This window comes from Carcharodon carcharias, chromosome 13 (genome assembly GCF_017639515.1).
Source record: "Carcharodon carcharias isolate sCarCar2 chromosome 13, sCarCar2.pri, whole genome shotgun sequence".
In the NCBI taxonomy this organism is placed as follows: domain Eukaryota; kingdom Metazoa; phylum Chordata; class Chondrichthyes; order Lamniformes; family Lamnidae; genus Carcharodon; species Carcharodon carcharias.
In genome coordinates, this window is record NC_054479.1 from 92,753,131 (window position 1) to 92,779,826 (window position 26,696).

Below are 26,696 nucleotides of genomic sequence, written 5' to 3' on the forward strand. Positions count from 1 at the left end.
GAACTCCTCTGTGGATCATCTAATTGCAATGTGGACAGATGTGTAGTGGGCAGCATCAGTCTGCCAGTTATGCATCATGCTACAGATATACTGGCCAGAGCCCAAAGGCAGCTGTATGTTCAGCCTTAATCTGCAACAACTGGTTTCCAAAGGCACATTTCAACCCAAGCATGCAGCCTATGACTTATGCCAAACAAAAGGATAGTTAATTATCTTCCTTCTTCCTTAACCGAGGTTTTCCTCCCACGGTGGTTGACAGGGCTCTCAACGTGTCCGGCCCATCTCCCGTGCATCCGCCCTCACGCCTTCTCCTCCCTCCCAGAAACATGAGAGGGTCCCCCTTGTCCTCACTTATCACCCCACCAGCCTCCGCATTCAAAGGATCATCCTCTGCCATTTCCGCCAACTCCAACATGATGCCACCACCAAACACATCTTCCTTTCACACCACCCCCACCCCCCCACCGCAGCATTCCACAGGGATTGTTCCCTCCGGGACACCCTGGTCCACTCCTCCATCACCCCTACATCTTAACCCCCTCCCATGGCACCTTCCCATGCAACCACAGAAGGTGCAACACCTGCCCCTTCACTTCCCCTCTCTTCACTGTCCAAGGACCTAAACACTCCTTTCAAGTGAAGCAGCATTTCACTTCCACTTCCCTCAATTTAGTCTACTGCATTCGTTGCTCCCAATGCGGTTTCCTCTACATTGAAGACACCAAACGGAGACTAGGTGACCGCTTTGCAGAACACCTTCGGTCTGTCCGCAAGCATTTTCCAGACCTCCATGTCGCTTGCCATTTCAACACTCCACCCTGCTCTCAAGCCCATATGTCCGTCCTTGGCCTGCTGCATTGTTCCAGTGAAGCTCAACGCAAACTGGGGAACAGCACCTCATCTTCCGACTAGGCACTTTACAGCCTTCCGGTCTGAATATTGAGTTCAACAATTTTAGATCATGAACTCTCTTCCCACCCACCCCCCCTCCGTTTTTTCCAATAATTTATGATTTTTCTTCTCCCACCTATTTCCATTATTTTTAAATGTATTTCCATCCATTGTTTTATCTCTACCTATTAGCCTTTTTCGATTCCTTCACCCACTCCCACTAGAGCTATCTGTACCTTGCTTGTCCTGCTTTCTACTCTTAATTAGCACATTCCTTAGATTATATCACCACCTTCAACACCTCTTTGTCCTTTTGTCTGTGACATATTTTGGTTATCTCCACCTATCACTGGCTCTACTTGTCCCATCCCCCCTTAAACCAGCTTATATTTCACCTCTTCTATTTTTACTTAGTTCTGTTAAAGGGTCATTCAGACTCGAAACATTAACTGTGTTCCTCTCCACAGATGCTGCCAGACTTGCTGAGTTTTTCCAGGTATTTTTGTTTTTGAAAAGGATAGTTATTTTGGGAGCACTTTATTTCCATGTAATTTGACACTCATGGTTTTGACTCATTCCTTACAAAATTGTACAGGTAGTCTTCTGAAGCCATGATTTGACAGAATTTACAACGGGTGTTTTCATACATACCTTAAAGGGTTTGTCTCCACTGTGTGTAAGCATGTGCCTCTGCAGCCAGCTTTGACTAGTAGATGGTGTGTTGTATACTTTGCACCCTTTCCACAGACAGACAAACACCTGAAAACACAAATTTGGCACATGTTTGAAATACTACTTTAAGGAAACACCACTCAACATTTCAGGAATTTTTCCCTCCTTTAACAAAAGCTAAATATTTTTGGTGAAACAGAAAAAGTAAGGGGTGCCAGAGCTCGGTAACTGAACACCTCCCTCTTTTGGGCTTCCATTACCACAACACTCTGACATGCAACTTAGTACAGCCATGTGCAACGTGAAACTTCATCTGTGCTGTCCCAATATATTCAATGGCAGACAAGCATTCATACTGTATGTTTGATAGCTTTTACACTATTGGTCATGAGATGACTAGCCTTTGCACTGTTTATGCAAAATTGTGAATAGCTGCTCCAAGAACTCTCACTCACTAAGATGTGAACCGAGACTTCCTAACAATTTCACACAGGGCCTTCACAGCTGGTAGAGGAGAGCTTTTATCCCATCAGTCTGGGCTACTTTTGAGTCTGATCTTTATGATGCTGATCCTTTTTTATAAGGGACTATTTGCGAGTCATGCAAAACATTACACACTCGGATTCAAGTCACAAACAAGTTACAAACTCTTTGAACTCATGTCATAAAAATGCATCACATTTGAGAGTGCGCAACACCGGATCTTTTGCTTAACCTATTGTAAACAAAGAAAGGCAATACAAGAGAAAACTAATTTGCACGAATTAGGTTTGTTTAAAAAATGCATTCAAATTTCATGTCAATGATTGGGATATCGTGTATGAACTCGCTGAGTAAAGTTCACAGTACTGACATAGAAGAGTAACACAGAAAGAAGCTGAGGACTCAGAAGCAATGAAGGTCTTACAAAGACAGCTCAACAGGATATCAACCCAAGTCAGCAACATATGAAGGACAAATGCAAAGTACAAAGCTTTGGGGGGAAAAAATAGGAGGCAATCGCAGTCCTCTGGCAAAACTCGACAAGTTGAAAGGGATCTGGAGACATTAGCCAAAACACTGCTCCGCATGTCCACTGAATGTGCAATAAACAAATTAAACAGAATGCTAGGTTTAAAGTATCAAATCAATTCACTACAAATCACAAAGCATCATGCTGAAATTGCAACCTGGTCAGGCAGCAACTAAAAATACAAAAAGGGAGGCATTCAGCCCCGAGAGGACATGAAGATGTCAATAATGAGGCCGATCCCAGTTTCAAGGGATGAACCTGAAGGGCAAAATAAGCTAGCACTTCAGCTCAAAGAAGACTACTTGATGGAGAGGGGAGGCCTTACCTTGCCATATAAGTTGCCTAAAGAGATAAAGACAGACCTTGACCAGGCTTTCAAATATGCCAGGGTGAAAAAACAAGATGTCAAAAGTGCACGGTAAAGAACAAGATTCCAACAGGTGCCAAAGAATTCTTTGCACAAAGCATGATGGAATACTTGCCAAAAAGAGTAACTAACATCAGAACACTGCACTTGTTTAAGAACCAGATAGATGCTGCATCAGGGATTGTATTCTAGAAGATCAAATGGGCTGAAGGGACTTTTGCAGCCCAAGTTATTTTTCAATCAACTCAAATTAATTTCTTTCCCGTATTTAGGAAATTTGCACCACTCTTTGGAAGAACAGAGGTCCATTAGCAATTCAATTTTGTGCTCAAAGAACTAGGGGTGAGGAGAAAGAGGAGAAATCGGTTCATAAAATTTGCCCTTCAAGCGAAACGGTGCCAATCACCTTTGTGCAACGAAATAAAACTGTGTGGTAGTCAATCATGATAATCTGGCCATCTTGTAGGGTATGAATCACCAAGTTTTTCCGTTCCTTCTATAAAGATAAGTGTCTCTCTAGTAACTAGCAGAGGTCAGGAACTTGCCATATGGGAACCACTGTCTTACCACTCCATGGCGAGGGGACATTAGTGCATCAGTGGCTTCCTCAATCTGAACAGACATGGGAACAGACAGAGATCCTTTCACTGATCACAGTCTTATCTAAGGTTTACAAACACAAGAACAACATGATGTCAGAATATACTCAATCTATGACATGTATTGGAATTGAATGGGCAGCTGGATTACAATCTGACCCTTCATCCTCCAGGCCAGAGCTTAAATTTAGCCGAGACACTGCTAGCTACAATGGTCTTATGATAAATTAGGACAGTCGCAACCCAGAGCACAAAACTGCTCATAGTCTGCAGTAGTCCGCACTAAACAAGTATCAAAGAGACTACATAGATGTTGAATTTGGGAACTGAAATGGACACTGGGGTATTGAGCGGTTGCTTTTTTGGGTTGGGGATAAGTACTTGTTGAGCATAATAAAATTAACTTCATTCTGCATTGGCTATTTTATCCATTCTGGAAATGATTTTGGCCAAGAGTATTGACAGCAGTGACAATTTGATCCATTTCTCAGTAGCTGACATATAAGGATATCGCTGATAAAGGCAAGGATAATTGTACATCAATCTGAAAAAATATATACTTAAGTTGATTATCTAAATGCAATCAAGCTGGAAACACCACCAGATCCTGTCGGTTCAATACTCAGCAGTTCACAATGTGTCCAATTCTCAAGCCTGGACTTAATTCACATGTTTCACATTATTTCATTTTCTAATTTTCCACAAGCACCATTTCTTTTAAAACGCTTGCTTTCTTTTTCCTCCTGTAATCTATTGGATTACTTTTTTTTAAACTCTCACCATGTCCAAAAGGGGCTCCCAATTAGTAAACAGCATTAAATCACTTAATCTAGGTTTCAGTATTGCTACCAGGCTTATGTGTGTTGGTTAAATATTTTAGGCATGGAGGTAAAGAAAAAACAAAGTCACACAAGTCAAAAACACGAATGAGCTTAAATTTCTTGCAATTGCTTTTAATATAACAGTCGCAAACAATAGATCATTTTCACCAATACTTCATCTTGCACTAACACAAAGCGCTCCCTCCTGTTACAGACCAAATTTGAGGAAATAAATTTAATAACTGTAAAATTAGCACTTTCAAATGAAAATAAGTGTAAAATGTTACTACTCGCACGCTTCACTGAAATTCATAAAATTAAATCAATCTGGCTCAACCTCCAACAGAAAACATTCCATTGATTGAAGGTGCAACAGCTCAAATGATGTTAATATTCAACAATAACATGGTGCATTTCTGTTGCATACATTTTACTTGGATTCTTAATGGGAACCCACCACATACCAAGGTGATATATTTAAAATTACATGTCAAATCACAGTTTACCACAATTATATTTATATCTGAAACGTTTAAAACCTGCACAGGATGGCGGCAATATTGCAATTCTGGTGAGAAAAAGGGAAATTGAGGTAAATCAATTCCTCTGCAGCTCTCTAATTATTTTACACAATTTCCAGAGACCACAGAACAAGGAAAGAGTATGTAGTACATTACACACATTGAACAACCTACAACAGGCGGCACGCGGGGTGGGGGTCAAAACAAAAGTCAAATCCAGGAGCAGAATCAGTGTAATCAAGAGAGTTCAACTATTCAACACACTGAACACATTATTTTTTGGTTTTCAGATAGAGTGTGGCAAAACATAAATCCAAACCCTATGGCACTAATGTTTGTTTCCACAGAATTTGCAAACCTTGTCCTGGAAAATGGCAAAGGTTCTTACAAATTTGTACATTATCCTTTTCCATGTGGAAACAGGTTTAAATTAAATTTATTTTCAAATATTTATATCATTCTCATTATGTTTCAGAAAGTTTTCCACAAGTTGGTATTCTGATAGAACTTTCGCCTGAGGTTTCTCACCTCTCTCCTCACTAGTGAATGAAAGGAAAATCGTGGGCTAATCAGCACATAAAATAACAACATAAGCTATGGGGTAGATTTTCCATTTTGGGCACAATCAGCGAAAAGGAAAAATGTTTTAGTTTTCACTCAAACTTGAATGCATATTGTCAAATGTATAATCTACCATGAACCTATGTAATTTAGCATTTTAAAACATTTTTGTTTAAATTTATAAATAAATTTAAATTGGTTTTTAAAATATTCCTTGCTGTATTTAAGCGTGGTAACTTGAATTAATAGAACTGTAAATGGGCTTAATCACAAAAATAAGCATTTTTGAATCGATGTCAATCCACCACCTGCCAGTAACCCAATCTCGAATGGTAGCCATTTATTAGATATTGCAGTACAGTGGTCAGTTTTAGTTTAAAATATTGTATTCCAGATTTTTAAGCACTCCTAAAGGTGCTTGAGCACTCAAAAGAACACCACAACTTTTTTTTTTAAAAACAGCCTCCTCAAAAGGCCCACAAACAAATCCAATTAGAGGAAAGTCCTAATTGTGATTAATTCATCCTGGTCAGGTCACTGGGCAAGGCCTACTTCTAAGGTGATATTTTTAAACTAGCACTGAATGTAATTACAGTCCCTGAGATCTATTGTGCCGGTCTGGGCAAATTTTACTGAAAAAAACAATGCAATGAGTGGAAACTGCAAGCCAAAAGGTCTATACAGGAGGGTGGAAGCAATTTTACTTGAAATCGTAACCATATTTTGGGTTTTCTGCCAATTTTCAAGCTCAAAAGGAGTCTAAGGGATCACTCAAACACTACATATCTGCAGGGCACAAATCAGCCACCAGCTGAAATAATTGCCAAATGTATATTTGATTGACCAAATGTAAACCAAGATACTAGCTAAGGCTCTGATCTGAGCCAGACATGGCAGACATTGTCAACTAGGCTCGTTCAGCAAATAACCATATGGTCAGTTGTTTGCCTCTGGAGATTTAAACCCATTCGCTTTTGCACTTGTCTCTCCTAAGGTTAGGCTACAACAATGGTCAACAAAAACTACAAAACTGCTAGAAGGGCAAAAATGGAAAAAAATCCACCATCATGAAATATAACAAAAAGGAAGCAATGTGAGGAATAAGGGAAATGGTTGGGGAGCTGGTGGGGGCTGGGGTAGTGGTTTGAGCTTAAACGAGAGAAGCTCCTTGCAGACTCAACAAAGTTTTCTGAAGTGGTAGGCAAGCTGTATTACATATCATGAATCTATGCAATTTGGCATTTGGTCCAACCTTCTCAGAATCAGCGAAGTATGCAACATTTTATTTTAACTCGGATCACATGTCTTCAGTAAACTTATTACACTGCACAATTTGCGAATCACAACTCTGTTCAGGCTATTCCAGGTTCCAGACTATTCATGAGCTACATCATTAAGAAATCTGCTAATGTGTAAACCTGCTATACTTCCACAAGTTTCAAGTCAAAACAAACTATTTTAAAATGATATTGAATGGTGGGCAGCTTAATACTTCTTCTGATTTGAGTAACTGAACCTTCATGGAACATTGGGCTGTTATTCTGGTCTGTGTGGGCAGGTACGAGAGGAGATGAGATAAAAACTGGGCAAGCAGCTAGACAGAAACCAGCCAAGAGACAGAAAAACAAGGCAGTTATTTCAAGAAATAGATTTTGGGGACAATACAAGAACATGGGCAAACCGCAAAAATTAGTTTGAGGTTAAAGCACCATGGCCAAAGCACAGGATAACTGAGATTAGATTAGCTATGTAAAAAATTTTTTATTTGCAAATGTCAAATTCCAGCGTAATGATTTCTGTCACCTAAGTATAAGCTGCTGCTATACTATACACTGACAAGCAATATAGACACCAAAAAAACAGAACTGCTGCACCAATTCACTGGGAAGTGATATTGTATCAAACAATTCTTCCATTATGATTTATTAAAACGTATCTAACAATTTAGTAATTCAAATGTTTTCAACAAAACCCTGCTCTTAAAAATTTAAAGACTACGATTAAATCTATCCAGTTTTAATCAAAATCAAAACAAATGTAGAATTTCTTTTGGTTTCAATGTTGTGCAAGGACTCTCAAAAGCCTATACAATGACATACAATGGACTTTATGCCCAGTAATTCAATGCAATTAAAAGCAATTCAGATTCTTACTATTTGTATTTTTTTAAAAAATCATACATCTGTGCATTCAAAAACGGAAAGTAAGAACAAGAGTCAAAGGCACCATGTTCTGGCTTTGCAGTTCCCTTACAGGGATAATGGCAATGGAATCTAGTCAAGGCACACTCATGCGCACAGTGGTACAGATGACCAACACAGACACTGATGCATTCCAGTTAGAACCCAAATGGAGGAAAATTTGGAGCGGGTAGCATGGAGGAAGAAAGCATGGACACCAAGTTACAAATACAATGCATGTGAAAAAATATTAAGTTCAATCCTCCAATCTAATTGATGATGATATTCTTTCAAGTAAATTACACCACACCACCCGGCAGCCACCTCAGAGCAGAACGAAAGCAGATAGAGGATGCTATTTATTCACCAGGTCCATAAACACATGTGGCTTTGTTACCTCACATAAAAAAAATGTAATTGGAGGAAGGGAGAGGGGGATGAAATGACAGTACACACAGAAGAAGTCCATGCCTTGCTGGGTTATCTACTACCTAAGCACCATGCAAGTGTGGTATGACTTCATGCAGCACAAATATGAAATATTACTTGTGTTACCATGAATAAATTAAAAACAAATGAGCATCTACAATCTAGTCAGTACACAAGACATTTTAAACTACATCTAAACAGGTATAAAGCAATTCTATTCAAAAGCACAATCTTGGTTTACAAGTACCCAATTTCTAACAAAAGTATTCTCAAATATCCACTACTAGGCCTCATTAATAATTATCTTCTAACTTGGCACTTAGCTAAACTAAAGGAATAAAGAGAAAAAAAAACAGACCCCTCCACGTTGCCCATCCACATGTATTGAACGGATGTGATCTGCCAAATCTGGACTGGAGCTGAAACTGGTATGACATTGGTCCCAGCAGCAGTTGTAAGTGATATTCTTTCCTGAAGAAGTAGTACTTCCGTGACCATTTATCAGCGCAGGTGTAGAGCGTCCACTGGAGATGGTACTGTCCATATCCATTAAGGTGCTGCTGATACTTTGAAGAAAAAGCAGTATTTTTAATAGGGTGCATAACATCCACATAGAATACATAGTAAAATATTGTATGAATAAAGATATTCACCCTTCACTGGAATCTCTCTTGGTATGCTTACTGCAGACTTCCCAGAGTAGTCTCAAGTAGACATGGTCATAAAAAAGCATTCGGAAAATGGGTTTCATGGCAAGTATAAAATATAAATGTAATGAGGGAATAGTGAAAACCATAGGATCACAGCTGGAGTACTGTGTGCAGCCTTACACTCTACATCTTGGGAATTATGTTGAGAGGGTATAGAGGGCACAGCTCGGACTCAGTAGGATGTTGTCTGGTACGAGGAAATTCAACTATTAAGACTTGAAAAAGTGGAGCTGTTTTTAATAGAATATTGAAGGTCAAGGTTGATTTTGAAAGGGGTGCTAAAAGTTACCAAGAGAATAGGAGAGAATAAATTAAAGTGCCTGGAACAAGGGGTCATTGGTGTAAAAAAAATATTGATAGGACAAAGAACCAATGAATTTTCCTTTTCATAGAATGTTGTATACTGGAGTTAGCAATTGTAGTAGAGATAATATCAAGTGTACTGGAGTTAGCAATTGTAGTAGAGATAATATCAAGTGTTAAGACTTGCAAGATAGCTGTGGGAAAGGTGGGGGAGGTGTGAGGGCCAAGCAAAGGGGCATGGGATCAAAGAAAGCAAATGGGATTAGAATCATTGTGTGTAGGGAACAAATGCCAAAACAGACTGGTTGGGACAAAAATCTGTTGCTGTTATAATTTCTATGTAACTTGAAGAGTTTTAGAGTACATTGCCAATGCTACGGTGTCCATCAGGAACTATCACGAGAAAGTTAAAGTAATGAGATACTTAAATTCTAAGATCTGAAGTGTTGCAGTTTCCAATTCTTGCTAAAAGATCTGAAACACCATTTAAGTTATTGGTTGAATACTTTTACTGTTACTAATCTTTTAAAATAACAAGACAGCCTTAGCCTAAATGTTCAAGCTATTACTCGTTGGCACCAAGCTAAATAAGGTTGAAGATTTCTTTTTGCTAGCTATTTTGCCATTATGGCTGTAATCACAGGTTACTCACATCAGATTTATAGCATGAATTGTAACTCTGGTTATGGCTTTAGTTATGCAATATAATTGGTGAGGAAATAGAAGACTTAACAAAGGGCTAACTGGCTCAACACTAACCATGAATAGATATAATAGGGGTTTTCCACACCACCCAAGGCTCCAATGAAACATAATACACTTGCTCAAAATGAAAACCTGCTGGAAAATAAACCTGTAGAATAATTTATCCATCTGTTGTCCAACTCAACATCACAAATGCCTTGATTCAAGCTTTTTTTTGAGGCTGCACTTGGGAGACACAAAGCGTTAATATAGAATCAGCATAGGGAAAACTTCATATTCGTTCAGAAACACAGCACTGGAGCCTCTCAGAGCAGATAGAATATCTTACACTGATTAAAGATCTAATTTGTCAGCACTAATCTTTGTCAATAATTGATAAAATTAGGGGAAGAATTGATATTTAAAAGACAACTTTTTAAATTAGTCTCTAGCCACAAACCAACACTACTGAGTAAGTCACCATTGGCCAAGAAACCAGAAAGGAGGCCACCAACTAATGCATTACTTTATTATATTAATGACAGTATTTAACTATACACTCTATAGGAAAACAACAGATGCAAGCGTAGCATCCAATTCCTGTAAGCCTTCAATTTTCTTGAGAACAGCATGGCAATCATGCAAATGCAACGTATCTGCCCTTTCATCTAAAGATTTTCTTCTCAGATTAAGTCAAGTTTCCAAAGATCAATTGAAAAAAAATCAGGTTTAAACCTGAAAAAAGACAAAGTAAAACTCGTACAATTCTCTTTACAACATTAAAGGGATGGTTACTGCACATCTCCCTTTATGGAACTTTAATCAGTTGTCTGAGGCTGTGCTGTTGAGTATTTCCAACATTGTCTGTTTTTATATCATTAAAGGTCAAGCACATCCTTGTCAGTTAGTCTGCACTTAGCCCATCTGATACCACCATAACCACGACCACATTGCTGTTGCTATTCCACATTGAAGAAAAAAACTTGGTGGCACAACAGCAGTGCTTAGATCTAGATGCCCACTGAATCCACTCTCTCGCAAAAGTCATTTTCTCACAGCATGCAAATAGCATGTCCACTGTCAGACATCTGGGCCAGTCAACAGTAAGTCACCCAATTCTTGCGCTCAAAGTTTCTGAAATACTTCTGGTAGCTGCATGTGTTGAAGCATTTTCTATCTTGCCACGGATTTAATCATTGACTTCAAATCCCTCAGAGGGTGAGAAGAACTGCAACTTTTACTGCAGAAGCAAAAATTGCAGCTTCTAACCTCTTTTCTCGATCTCATCAGTGCATCAAATCAGAATTGTTGCATCGCTCCACGAGTTGACGATACCTCAGCATCAATGTTGAGCTTCACCGTGTACAATGAATTTAATGCAGGTCTTCTTTTTCAAACCTATGCTCAATTTGATAGAATAGTAATCTCATTTACAAGAATTATTGTTCTCTTCCCTGCATGTCCTGAAAATGGCAAAATCAATCACCTATTAGCTGAAAACCTGCACATCCATCATATTCTCCGATTTACTCAGACAGGAATCAAGTCAGGGCAACTTGGGGTGCATTTACACTACAGGTAAAATCCATCCAGATCCTGCACAGCAGAAAAAAATAGTTCAAATGCAAATGTGAATGCAGCCAGGGGTTGTAAATCTTGCTTTCAACATTTAAACTGAGGTCGCAGAGTTTTTAAAAATATGTTGGAATTGACAATGACTGATTGACATTGCTTGCAGTATAAAACAACAGGGTTCTGATTCAGTTAGAACAGGTTCAACTACATCACACTAAATTCATGAGAACCAGGCGCCAGGTGAAAAGATTGCCAGTTAAGTTGCCCAAAATGAGGGTTTTTATAGTAGGGATTACAACGTAGTCGAAACAGCATCATGGTTGAACCAGAGGGGTAATAATGAATATATCATTAATCCAATGTCAATACTGCATTGTATAACAATGAAAATAATCAGGGGTAAACTCAAGAACCACTTGTTACATTTACAGTAAACAGTAGTCAACAGGAGTCAGAAGTGGAAGATCCTCCCTAACCATACAAACACATGAAGTAGCAGCAGAAGTAGGCCATTTGGCCCCTCGAGCCTACTCTGCCATTCAATATGATCAAGAGCTCTGCAATTTCTCTCCACTTAAAGAATATGCTGCCTTTCTATTCTTCCTGGCAAAGTGGACAAGTCCATATTTTCCCACATTATACTCCAACTGCCAATTTTTTGCTCCTCACTTATGTCCCTTCATAGACTTCTTATGCCCTCTTCACAACTTATTTTCCTACCTATCTGCATCAGCAAATTTAGCAACCATACATTTGATTTCTTCATCTCAGTCATTGATATAAATTGTAAACAGTTGAGGCCCCAGCACTGATCCCTGCGGCACTCCACTCGTCACATCTTGCCAACCCAAAAATGACCCATTTATGTCTACGCTGTTTCTGTTCGCTAACTAATCTTCTTTCCATGCTAATATGTTACCCCCTACACCATGAGCTCTTATTTTGTACAGTAATCTTTGATGTGGCACCTTGTCAAATGCCTTCTGGAAATATAAGTACAGCACATCCACAGTTTCCCCTTTACCAACGTTGTTTGTTACGTTCCTCAAATAAATTAATCAAACAGGATTTCCCTTTCACAAAACCATGTTGACTCTGCCTGGCTGCACTGAGATTTAATCACACCGGAGAGAATCAACGCCCCAAATGCCTCTCTAAAAGGCAGCGCAATATCCAGTCCCAACAATTTCATGGCTTTGGGTGCACCGAGTGCTGGAGTAACCAATTAAGTACCCTCTCTGTATCCTGCTAAACCATTTGTACATAACTGGTTTTAACACAGAATATTTTCCAAACTATTTCAGAGTGCAGCAATGAAGAAAAGGACAAATAAAAGGTGAGGCTTGGTGAGCTTTCAAAAGGTTACAGCCACAATTGATACAGGACATTGTATTAAGTTTCAATGACTGAACCTTTACCAGTTTTTCAAGCTCCACTTAGTTGCAAAATTTGGATATTATTTGTAGGCCAAGGAATTTTGAGCAGAAAAGAACAGGACCAAGTAGTACAACAGCTGCAGAAGATACGCGAGCCTGGTGTGCTGGGGAAGAGATGTTAAGATCGAAACAAGTTCTACTCATGCAACTTGACACACAAGAAAAACTCGGCTAACGTGTTGAGAACTAAGATAAAAAGCAAAAAAGTACAGATGCTGGAAATCCAAAACAAAAACAAAAATACAGTTAACGTTTCGAGTCCAAATGACCCTTCAACCTGTTTTAATCCCAAACTCGAATCAGTGTGCCCTAATGCAACAAATAGAAAGGTTCCATGGTGATGATCCTTGTAGCCCAAGCGAAACCAGCAATTCACTTGATGCTTCTCTGGTTTAGTCTCATACCCAAGAACTGTGTCGTATATACTGTGTATTTATTCAAGGGTTATAGAGAGCATTTTATATCATAGTTGCAAGCCAACCTAGAAGCAATGTTTAGAAACAATATTTTAAGGATGAATATAAAAGTTATGGTCTTTGACAAAACAGCCACAATATCAAATCAGCAATAGTTTTGAAAACTAAAGTCTCTAAGCCCATTGTCCCCTTTATTCAATCTCTGCTGCAGATATTTGACAGGATAGAAAACATTACTTATTACTTCTGCCAAGTGGGAGCAAAAGATCACAACATAATGAAAATACTCAAAACGTCACTTGTATTACGACTGAGGTGAGGGAAAAACTCTTAACCCATGGTTGCAAACTTTTAGAATTCTCTACCCGAGAGCGCTGTGGATATTCTGTCAAGTGCATTCAACACATAGATCAATTCATTTATGGACACTAAGGGAATCAAGGGATACAACAACTTTATAGCACCTTTAATGTAATGAAATGTCCCAAGGTACTTCACAGGAGCATTATAAAACAGACTGACACTGAGCCACTTAAGGAGATATTAGATCATATGACCAAAATTTGGTCAAAGTGGTAGGTTTTAAGGAGTGTCTTATATGAGAAAAACAAGGCTGAGAGGAGTAAGCAGAGAGTTCCAGAGCTTGGAGCCTAAGCAATGAAGGCATAGCCACCAATGGTGGTGAGATTAAAATTGGGAACTAATAAGAGGCCAGAATTAGAGGAGCAGAGATGAGAAGGCTGTGGGTTGGAGAAGATTAGATAGGGAGGGGCAAGGCCAAAGACAGATTGAAAACCAGGATGAGAATTTTAAACTCAAGACATTGCTTGACAGTGAGCCAATGTAGGAGCGAGCACAGGGATGTGTAAATAAAAACACAGGCAGCAGAGTTCTGGATGACCTCAAGTTTCGAGGGTAGGCATGACTATTCATGTCTAAAGGTAATGAAGGCATAAATGAGAGTTTCAGCAACAAATGAGCTGAGACGGGGCCATGTCGACCAATGTCTGTGAACAGTTTTGGTCCCCTTATCTAAGGAAAGACATACTGGAATTGGAGGCAGTCCAGAGAAGGTTCACTTGGTTGACCCTGGGTATGGAGGGATTTCCTTATGAGGAGAGGTTGAGCCTGTACTCGTTGGAGTTTATAAGAATGAGAGGTGACCTTATTGAAACAAATAAGATTCTTAAGGGGCTTGACAGGGTAGATGTTGAGAGGGGAAACAGAAAATGCTGGAAAACTCAGCAGGTCTAGCAGCATCTGCAGAGAGTGAAACAGAGTTGACGTTTTGAGTCCATATGACCACTCTTCAGAGCTGAAGTGGAAATGTGATGAAATTTATACTGTTTTTTTTGGGGTGGGGGGTGGAGCTGGATAGAAGACCAGCAATAGGTGGAAGTACCCCTTTATGCGGTATGTGGAACACTTCTTGTTCCAGTCCCACTCAGGTACTCCCCCACAACTCTTTTTTCAGTACATTGATGACTGTTTCGGTGCTGCCTCATGTTCTCATCTAGACATGGAAAAATTAGTCAATTTTGCTTCCAATTTCCACCCCTCTATCACCTTCACATGGTCCAACTCCGACACTTCCCTTCCTTGACCTCTCCATTTCTGGTGATGGACTGTCCACTAATATTCATTACAAGTCCACCGACTCCCACAGCTACAGCTCCCCCCACCCTGCTTCCTGTAAGGATTCCATTCCATTCTCTCAGTTCCTTCGCCTCCGTCGCATCTGTTCTGATGATACCACTTTCCAAAGCGACGCTTCTGACAAGTCTTCCTTCTTCCTTAACCGAGGCTTCCCAGCCACTGTGGTTGATAGGGCCAACTCATCCCCTTTGCCTTTGCCCTCATGCCTTCTTCTCCCTCCCAGAACCATGATAGGGTCCCCCTTGTCCTCACTTTTCACCCCACCAGCCACCGCATTCAAAGGGTCATCCTCCGCCATATCCGTCAACTCCAGCATGATGTCGCCACCAAACACATCTTCCCCTCAACCCCCGTCAGCATTCCATAAGGGCCATTCCCTCCGGGACACCCTGGTCCACACCTCCATCATCCTCTTCCTGCTACAGCTTCCCATGCAATCGTAGAAGGTGCAACACCTGTCCTTTTACCTCCTCCCTCCTCACCATCCAAGAGCTCAAACTCTCCTTTCCGGTGAAGCAGCATTTCACTTGCACCTCCTTCAATTTGGTCTACTGCATTCACTGCTCCCAAAGTGGTTTCCTCTACATTGGGGAGGCCAAATGCAGACTGGGTGACCGCTCTGCAGAACACCTTCAGTCTGTCTGCAAGCATGACCCAGACCTTTCTGTCATTTGCCATTTCAACACACCACCCTGCGCTCATGCCCACATGTCTGTGTTTGTCCTGCTGCAATGTTCCAGTGAAGCCCAGTGCCAACTGGAGGAACAGCACCTCATCTTCCGATTAGGAACTTTAAAGTCTTCAGGGCTTAACATTGAGTTCAACAACGTCAGACCACGAACTCGCCCCTCTATCTACACCCCCTTTTTAATCCCCATTTTTCTACAATCATTTTTATTTTTTATCCACTTATTTATCTATGGTTTTATCCCCTTTTTATCCCCCTTCTATCCTATTTTCTATTCTTTTTTCCCCCATCCCCAGCCCCAAAAGGGCTGTCTGTTACTTATTCCATGTTGTTTTTTCACACAATGCTAACCTTGTTCTGCTATTATCGCTTTCTTACCCTTATGCCACTATCAGCACCTTTTTTAGCCTTTACCACTACCATTAATACTCCCTTGGTCCTTTAGTTCATGACATCGTTGTCAATCTCTCCTTTGTCCCCACCTATCGCTGGCCTTCTATCCAACTTCACCTGCTCCACCCCCGTTAAACAGTATAAAATTCATCACATTTCCACTTCTCTTCAGCTCTGAAGGAGGGTCATACGGACTCGAAGCGTTAACTTGGTTTCTCTCTCCACAGATGCTGCTAGACCTGCTGACTTTTCCAGCATTTTCTGTTTTAGTTTCAGATTTGCAGCATCCATGGTATTTTGCTTTTATCCTAAATGCTGAGAGGCTGTTTCCCCTTGTGGGAGAGTCTAGGAGCAGAGGGCATAATCTCAAGAGTAAGGGGTCGCCCACTTAAGATGGAGATGAGGAGGAATTTCTTCTCTTTTTAGTGTATCTGTGGAATTCTTTACCACAAATGGCTGTAGAGGCTGGGTCATTAAGTATATTCAAGATTGAGACAGACAGGTTTTTAATCAGTAAGGGAATCAAGGGTAATGAGGGAAAGGCAGGAAAGTGGAGCTAAGGATTATCAGATCAGCCATGATCTCATTGAATGGCAGAGCAAACTGGATTGGCCAAATGGCCCACTTCTGCTCCTACGCCTTATGGTCTTTTCTTACAGGAAGTGGAAATGGGAGGCTTTAGTAATGGCATGAATGAGGTCGGTGTTCGTCTTGGATTCAGATGTGACACCAAGACCAAAGATGTGGGGATATGGCAGGAAAACTTAGTTGATTTAATTAGCCACAATCTTATTGAATGATCAAGCAGGCCTGTGGGGCCGTATGGCCTACGCCTGCTCCTATTTCTTATAATTAGACAGGTCTCCTCACCTCAAAAATATATAGAAACACAGGATCTGCTGATTCCAAGACAAAGGTATAGAAGCTAAAGGTGACAGACTGTCATCTGTTTTTTCAAACTAAATTTGTTAAAAGTGTAGCTGCTCTGTGACAATTATGTATTAGTAAAGGTTCTGGCCCAACTTAAAGGGAATTGTGAGAGGCCTGGAGAACAGTCTCGTGCCGCTTGGGTACCAAAGTGGAATTAAACTCCAGTGTTTTGTCAAGCCAAATTCAAAATATATTCAGGGGTCACCTGAACATGCCAGCATTTTTCCAAACATTATTTAAATATTCATAGTGTTGGATACTCCTGAATGTACTGCCTACATTTTTAAAGTTGGAAATCACTTGGACAATGAGTCAGGGCTTAACTAGACACTATGCTGCAGTTACTGGTCTCAGGCTGGAAACAGAAGTACAAATGCACCATGAGATTTATTTTCTAAAGGGTTAGTTCAAAGCACTATTTTTTAATAGAAACATTTTGCAACAAAGAGATAAACTCCATACATTGTCTGGGTCAGGGATATCATCACGCTGAGCACTAACTATATTAGGCCGCTTAATAACTTGTTGCATAGCACTAAAAGCTTGCAATGATACTTCTAATTTTTGACTGAGTTTTTGATAATCTTTGAGAAATTAGGGCAGCAGGTAGGGTTTGAGGTCCTCAGATATGTCTAATTATTCACGGAGGATCCCCCAAGAAGTTAACCATTGACGCAGAGTTTAGTTACTGCTGTTTTTGCTCAACAGTGAATAGTGCCCCAAAAGCAAAGCTGAAGCGCTAAGTTGCTCTCACATACCACATTGCCACTGCTAGCGTATTTTATGAACTTCTGGACTGTGCTTTTCTAATGCCATGTAACAAAATTAGATTTTCGTGAATGTGCTCTGTTGCATATTGATATTACTTCTAAGGTTAACTGCTACTCCGAGGTGGAATAAATGAAAATAGGGTGGAGTATTATGGATGCAGTGAGTAGTTAATCCACTTAGTGACTCAGTTTTAATATTGCAATGCTGGGTTCATAACCAGTCCACAAATATCAGTCTTGCTATTTACTCTTGAAATTGAGGCACAGACAAGAGAATGTTGCCCCCTTGTCATTTGAGAAAAAGGGAAAAACAGGATTGGTCCCTTGTTAAAAGTTACTGATCTAGATAAATCTTTTGATTATGGTTTTTATGCCCTTTTCTATGCACTACTTTGATTAACTAATTACTTTGACCCAGAAATGATTTTGGTTCCTGTTCTTCCTCTGGTCCAGATCGAAGGGTGTCTGAAGTTTTAGAATTAAGGGCAGCATCCTGTATTTATTTAATATGATCTGCCATTTAATCTAGTATTTCTCTCATTTAGATGAGAAAAACACTAGATTAAATGGCAGACCAGGTGGGCCACCTCCTGCTGATTACCACATACCACCTTCCCTCAGCTGCTGAATCAATGCTTCAACTACCAAACAGTCTTGGCTGATGAATCAGTGCTCCTCCATGTTGAACACCAGTCGGAGGAAGCACTAAGGGTGGCAAGGGCACAGAACGTACTCTGGGTGGGGAACTTCAATGTCCAATACCAAGAGTGGCTCAGTAGCACTACTACTGACTGAGCTGGCCAAGTCCTAAAGGACATAGCTGCTAGACTGGGTCTGCGGCAGGTGGCGAGGGAACCAACAACAGGGAAAAACATACCTGGCCTCATCCTCATCAACCTGCCTGCTTCAAATGCATCTGCCCAAGATAGTATCAGTAGGGGTGACCACCAGTCATTGTGGAGACTAAGTTCCGCCTTCACATTGAGGGGTACCCTCCATCATGTTGTGTAGCACTACCACTGTGCTAAATGGGATAGATTTCAAACAGATCTAGCAACTCAAGACTGGGCATCCATGAAGCGCTGTGAGCCATCAGCAACAGCAGAATTGTACTCAAACACAATCTGTAACCTCATGGCCTGGCATATCCCCCACTCGATCATTACAATCAAGCCAGGGAATCAACCCTGATTCAATGAAGAGTGCAGGAGAGCATGCCAGGAGCAGCACCAGGCTTCTTAAAAATGAGGTGTCAATCTGGTGAAACTATAACACAGGACTACTTGCGTGCCAAAACAGCATAAGCAACAAGTGATAGACAGAGCTAAGCAATCCCACAACCAACAGATCAGATCTAAGTTCTGCAGTCCCGCCACATCCAGTCTTGAATGGTGGTGGACAATTAAACAACTCACTGGAGGAGGAGGCTCCACAAATATCCCCATCCTCAATGATGGGGGAATCCAGCACGCCAATGAAAAAGATAAGGCTGAAGCATTTGCTACAATCTTCAGCCAGAAGTGCCAAGTGGATGATCCATCTCGGCCTCCACCGGAGGGCCCCAGCATCACAGATGCTAGTCTTCAGACAATTCAGTTCAGTCCACGTGATATCAAGAAATGGCTCAAGGCACTGGATAATGCAAAGGCTATAGGGCCCTGACAATATTCTGGCAACAGTACTGAAGACTTGTGCTCCAGAATTTGCTGTAACCCGAGCCAAATTGTTCCAGTACAGCTACAACACTAGCATCTACCCAGCTATGTGGAAAATTGCCCAGGTATATCCTGTACACGAGAAACAAGACAAATCCAACTCAGCCAATTGCCACCCCATCAGTCTACTCTCCGTCATCTGTAAAGTAAGGGAAGGGGTCATCAAATGTGCTATCAAGCAGCACTTGCTTAGCAATAACCTGTACACTGATGCCCAGTTTGGGTTCCGCCAGGGCTACTCATGTTTAAACATGGACAAAAGAGCTGAACTCCCGAAGTGAGCTGACATCAAGGCCACATTTGACTGAGTGTGGCATCAATTGGCCCTAGCAAAAATGGAGTCAATGGGAATCAGGGGAAAACTTTCCACTGCTTGGAGTCATACCTAGTACAAAGGAAGATGGTTGTGGTTGCTGGAGGTCAGTCATCACAGCTCCAGGACATCACTACAGGAGTTCTCAGGGTAATGTCCTCGGCCCAACCATCGACAGCTGCTTTAACAATGACCTTCCTTCCATCATAAGGTCAGAAGAGGGGATGCTAGTTGACGATTGCACAATATTCAGCACCATTCATGACTCCTGAGATACTGAAGCAGCCCATGTCCAAATGCAGCAAGACATGGACAATATCTAGGCTTCGGCCGAGAAGTGGCAAGTAACATTTGCATCACACAAGTGCCAGGCAATGGCCATCTCCAACAAGAGAGTATCTAACCATCGTCCCTTATTGTTCAATGGCATTACCATCACTGAATCCCCCACTATCAATATCCTGGGGGCTTACCAGTGACCAGAACCTGAGCTGGACTAGCCATATAAATATTGCGGCTCCAAGAGCAGGTGAGAGGCTAGGGATCCTGCAGCAAGTAACTCACTGACTCCCCAAAGCCTGCCCACCATCTACAAGGCACAAGTCAGGAGTGTGATGGGATACTCCCCACTTGCTTGGATGAGTGCAGCTCCCACAAAACACAAGCTCGACACCATCCAGGACAAGCCCACATGATTGGCACCACATCCACAAACATTCACTCCCTCACCACTGACGCACAGTAGCAGCAGTGTGTCCCATCTATAAGATGCACTGCAGGAATTCACCAAGGCTCTTTAGACAGCACCTTCCAAACCCATGACCACTACCAACTAGATGGACAAGGACAGCAGATAGATGGGAACACCACAACCAGGAAGTCCTTTTCCATGTCACTCATCATCCTGACTTGGAAATGTATTGTCGTTCCTTCACTGATGCTGGGTCAAATCCCTAACAGCACTGTAGGTGTACCTAAACCACATGGACCGCAGTGATTCAAGAAGGCAACTCACCATCATCTTCTCAAGGGCAACAATGCATGAGCAAAAATGCTGGCCCAGCCAGCAAAGATAATGTCCCATGAATGAACATAAAGATTCTCTGCTAGGCAAGTGCCAAGCACTTTCTTCATTTGTTGTTCCAATTTTTTCTTTTGTGTGTTTCAACACTGTCCAATTTTAGAGTAAAGTCCCCAGCTACAAATGTTGTAAATTTCTCATGCAAAACATGATCCAGTCCCTGGACATTTTCAAAGTACAAAACATATGAACCAGAAATCAAGAGAAATAAAGCAAGGGATATCTTAGAATTTTTTCAAGAATCCATTAAGCCACCTACCCTTTACAGTTTCTCCCAATTTAACCTTTCCTCCATGGACAGCCTAGTTCAGAGGCATCTGTCCCAAAGTTAGAAACATTATTTTTTAGTAAAAAATAAAAGAACATATTCAGTGTGAATGGAACTAACCCCCATTTCCTCCTCATTTGAAGACAAGAGAAACACTCTGATCTCCAAAAGACAAAATAATGAAATTCAAACTCTGTTTTCAAAATGAACTCAGTATTATAATACCGAAGGACCTGGGGTACACTATTTATACAATTCAAAAAGTTTGGTAGGTTCAAAACTATTCAGTTTTTTCAGGACTGTACATTTTCCTTTACTTCTAATGATATGCTGCCAAATATATATTTAGATTGTAGAGTTTGACTCCGAGCTGATTGGCTTTACATTGGATTCTCTCTTTTAGGTCTTCTCTGCACGGAATGCTAGTCAAAAAGAAATATAATTAGACCTTTATAGCGTTCAATGTTTAAATTACGAAAGTAACACATGACTACAACTCTCAATGCATCTGTAACAGAGGAACTGTGTTCTTCAATTAAGAAATCCTATATAATTGCTTCACACATACACTAAAATGTTCGAACTATGTCTCAACACTGATGTACTCAGCACATTCATTGGGCCTTTTCCTGCAAGTATCTTGGGGTAAAATAGACATGAAGTGCACACCAACACAAACAAACCACGCCACTATAAGATTCTTGCTTGAATCAAAACACCAGCACAAAAGAGGTAACAAGGAAGTGTTCCGCTAGCCATTATTATTAATGATCATTTCATAAAAGCATAAAGGCACAAAAAGTCATTAATCTCTAGCCACTAGCCCATGGTTGATTCTGAAGTTTCTATTTAATTTTACATATCAATACCAGTACTGTGGGAAGTTAAGTGAGGCATGGAAGCTTTAAGAAACACAACAGCTTGCATAATGTGGGGTCTGGCATATCAGCAAACTGAGGGAACGCTAATTATACATGTTTCAATTTTCTTTAGGCAACACGATCAACAGTTGGAAAAACAGATAACCTCTATTCTCAGCAAGTCTGTGCAAGTGTTTAAACTTGTGTTCCTGCATTGCAATTGTCACACATGTGAGCAGGCTACAGACCCAAAAACAGAAATAGAACAATCCAAGGGAGAGGAGTGTGAGGAGTGGCTGGGATCCAAAACAACACCTGTGGTGGCAAGAGCCATGGTTGGGTGTGCTTGACATGGAACTATGGAAGTTTGCATTTGGGATCCAGATTAGTGATGACCATATAACCATGACAGTTAGCATGGACTCATTAACAGCTTTCCATATTTGCTTTACTATATCTTTCGTTGATGATAATATGCTAGATGCTCCCTTGATTTCTTCAATTGGAAAGGCTTTTGACAATCTTGCAGTTGCGGGATAAATGTTTAGCCAGCTGAACAAATCAACATATTGCACATAGATAACTCTCAAATATTAGTTGCTTGGAGGTTGGAGGAGCGCTTCCTGCACTGTATCTGATCAATAACGTGTGCATACATTGTGATTCAGTGCAATTTAAAATGCTGAGTTGATGCGTAGACCAGCAAGATAGGCTTGGCTGCCTGGACAATCTGCTCCTGTTATTATCTTATGGCATTAAACAAAAATCAAATTAAAAATTAAAAAAAAGCTTCCATGTTAATTCCACCTGACTGCTTCTGCAGGGTGATGACAAAATGTGGCATGCTTATATCATCTAGATAAAAAAAAAACTAACATTGCCTGGTTCCTCGATCATCATTCTTGCTGGAGGCCAAAACTGCAGGACTTAACAAAGGATGGCAGAAAAGCAAATTCTTACCAAGTGCTGCAAGCTCCTGTCTTAGCAAATTCTGGCTGTTTAGCATTTGGTTTGCAGCACCTTTTTCTCAGTTTCCGCTTGTATTAAAATGACATGGCGAGAATGCCTGCCTGGAGTTTTTGACCAGTCGAAAGTAAATTCTGGAATCCTATTATTAGGGCCACTGTTTTATGATCACTAAATAAATTCACTCAGCAGGGTTGGGCAACCCTTGTACATCAGTAACTTAACCTCCAATTCCTCTGAAAACGTCATAAAGATTTACATGCAAACACAATAAATAAAAGCATGCAGTGCAAGATGGCGCAAGACATTATTTAGTAGCACAATATTGTGGCAACGTTAGCCTTGTGGACTGGAAATTTGTTATAAATTTTAGTCTGGTCCTTACAAATTTAATGGTTCAATAGTTGCACTTAAAGCTATGATGAACTTCTAGAACAAAAACTGACAAATTTATTCAAACTTTCAGTACCTCTGTCATAGGATGCTTTCCACCAAGTATACAGTCACCAACTAATAAAAGCACTGAAGCAAATTCAAATCTGATTTGGTTCTCCTCATTCATTCATACTTGAATCTGTAAGCAAAATAGTTATGCATCACAAATCAAGAAGTAAATTTGATCAATGGTGTAAACGGAACTGCTGGAATTTTATGATGCCATCTGAAAGATTCCTAAAACTTGAAGTGCAGCTTCTGCCCTTGACCTAAGGATACAGAATCTGTGGGTGGTCAAATTTCACTTCTCAACTTGTTTTGGAACAATTGCACATTCACATTAATCATAAAAGTTAACCATAAAAAAGTCATAACCCTGCTTAGTTGAGGTAGAAGTTATTGGGAAAAAAAACCTTATTCTTCTTGGTGCAGTGCCTGCATAATACACAATATCTGAATATTAAAGGACAAGGGATTTTTTGCATACTCGTTTAAATTCAAATTTAAGTTAAGTTAGATCAAAGTCATTCAAATTAGCTACTCTGGTCAGACTTTAAAATTACAACTTCGAGAAATATCTTGTTTTGCCCAGCAACCATGAAAATCTTCTACATCAAGAAAACATTTGATACGACAGAACTTGCTACACCTATTTTTCATAGACATCTTTCTAGTCATTTTGCTCATATTACTGAGAATCATAATGACTGCATGCAGAAGATCAACAATATATGCTGCCTTCACACATGTGCAGTTAAATACAGAAAGCAGTAAGTGCTCTCCGAGTTGCTCCTCCAGAAGCTTTGCTATATCAACATCCAACTAAGCCCCAGCATTGAAACACATTGAAAGGATGTGAAGTTATTTCACTTAGATGATCTAAATTCGTCAGAAGTTAGGGCTTGTCTATTCAATTTAACAGGATTGTAAGCCTCAATTATTGCCAAATAACCTCTTTTGGCACTGACAGTCAACTTTTGCAAATGTGGTGACTCAATGTTAGATTTAACAAAATAAAATTCAAATACTTTAAAAACTTGTCTGTCTCTCTTTTTTAGCCTCATCACTATCCCCTCTTAGTTTGCTTTCTGGATTACTTGACGTAGAAGTTAGAATCGTTAATTCAGAGTTCAGACTGTGTACCTCAGTAAGGATTCTTCAATTTGATTGCTTACAGAGAGTTGGTTAGCTGTTCACATGGTCCCTGATCCCTTGTAAAGGGTACTGAACTGTTTTAGCTCGCTAATCACAATTTCCGGTGCAAAATTCCAAAGAATGTTTGAGCAAGTGTTAATGCAATCATGACTGACACTGTTTGTTCTCCACTGATGACAAAATTCAGGCAATGGTACAGTGACTTTAAAAGAAACCATAGCAGCAGAATAGGACAGTCAGCCCCTCTAATTTAATTAGTTCATGGCTGATTTGTACCTCAGTTCCACTTACTCACTTGTGTTCCATATCTTTTGTTGCTGTTACCCAATAAAATTTATCACTTAGCCTTGAAAGCCAACTGACCCAGCATCCACACAGCGCCTTTTGGGGAAGCAAGTTCCAGATTTCCATTCCTATGTTGAAAAAGCACTTCCTAATTTCATTCCTAAATGGCTTAGCTCTAATTTTAAAATGATGTCCCTTTAATCATTTTACCTGCCTCGATTAGATCACCCTTAATCTTCTGCTTGCAGACACGATAGGCCGAATGACTTCCTTCTGTGCCATTAAAATTCTGTGATTCTGTGATAGACAAGGGAACCAGCCAAACTATGCAATCTGTACCTCTAAGCTACAGTACAACAATTCTAACAAATTTCTGCTGTACCCTGACCAAGGCAAATATATCTTTGAGCTGCAGCATCCAAAACTGAACTGAGCCTCCAGATAGGCTCGCACCAAGGTTCTATATATTTTTGCTAATAATCTCTTGTGCGGAACCCTTATTAAATACTTTCTGTAAGTCTATTATAGACAACATCCTTTGACACAACTATCCATCATGCTAGTAACCTCGTAAAAAATAATTAGACATGACCTACCATCCAACAATCAAAGTGACTATACAAACTGACCGGCCATACAAATTGACTTTGAAAATTCATTTCTATTTTCCAGTCTGTCACTTGGCTTTAGTCACATATCTAAATTGAGGCACTATAGGAAAAATTCAAATCAATATGCTGTAATGCGTTAACTTGACTGACATTTTACTGAATTTAGACCTCAAATTGCTTGCACAAGTGGTAACATTAAAACTACCAGCATTTAATTAGAATGCACTCCCCAATCAACCAAAGGAATTTCCAAACAGTATTTCATTAAATCACTCAAAAATCCTAAAAAGCCTCATATTCAATTTATTTTTTGAATTTCACTTAGGTAAGAAAAATGCAGTAGCTAGTTTTGCACTGCAAGGTCCCATCAACACAGCTGTGAATAAACTGCTTTCAGTGTTGCTTGAGAAAGCCAAGGTTTGCCAGGATATTGGCAGAATGCCTTACTCTTCATATAGTGCTATGGGGTCTTTTACTGAGCTACCTGAGCAAGCAAATGGGACTTCATCTAAATGACAGAACCTCTGAAAATGCAGCACTTCCTCAGCACAATACAATGAAGTATCAGCTTACAATGTTGGATTGAGGCTTAAATCTATAATGTTCTAACTTGGGAAAGCGTGCTGCCAAATAAGTCAAGCCAACAACGTATAAAATCTATAAACTCACTGAAGATTTTTTCCACAAGCGTGAATTTATCCGATTTATATGTTTCAAATATGAGCTTTCAAAAATCACACAAAGGCCATGAATAATTGTAGGAGGTTTTATTATAGTAATCACTGTGCCAATATTATATTCCCTCTCTGGCAGCTTGAGCTTTTGTAAACTTCTAGTGCAATTAGTTTCTCATAGTTTGTTACCAGCTGCTCTTAATGAGATGATGGACTACCTTGTAAGAACTAAATGATTACTATTAGAAGTAGGTTTAAGCTAATGGAGAGTACTCCAACCCTTTTTTAAAAAACTCTGCAAGAAGGATCTCTGTACAGGGAAAATTTATATATCCATAGAAAACAAAGACAGAAAAACCAGGAAGCTTTAGAATCAGTGTTTTTTTTCTGCAGTGCCAATGCTCTGAATTCAAAGGTTACTATTCATACAACTAGATTTGTTCTATTTCTTGACCAGCTGTCTTTTTTTGAATGGTGTCCAGCCAAGGAAATCCCAAAATGGAATGATTGAAAGAGACATGTTCCAACAGGGCTTTTCACAACCTTGACAGCAGATTTATGCAGCTCATTCCAACTATTCTGTCCTACAATTTATTTCAGTAGTTGTGAAGGAACGGTTTTTCAACCATTTAACATTTCATATCGCATATAAATATTTCCAATGAGATAACGGAGAAAAAAAATTAGTTGAATTTTAACTATGTAAAACATTATCAATT

General features: G+C 40.0%; 1 protein-coding gene across 8 annotated transcripts in view; it reads right to left on the reverse strand.

The window, feature by feature from the left end:
* aebp2 (AE binding protein 2) overlaps nt 1-26,696 on the reverse strand; it is a 143,116-nt gene that overhangs the window by 104,186 nt on the left and 12,234 nt on the right. For 7 of the 8 annotated variants that reach the window (XR_005944874.1, XR_005944875.1, XM_041203026.1 and 4 more), the window contains exons 2-3: nt 8,412-8,619; nt 1,543-1,650 (exon numbers count right to left, since the gene is read on the reverse strand). Coding sequence is in view for 6 of the 8 variants with exons in the window: in XM_041203026.1 (XP_041058960.1) it covers nt 1,543-1,650; nt 8,412-8,619 (316 nt within the window). In the remaining 2 variants the exon portion in view is untranslated. The remainder of the gene's footprint in view (nt 1-1,542; nt 1,651-8,411; nt 8,620-26,696) is intronic. The other variant, XM_041203025.1, reaches the window with a different exon arrangement.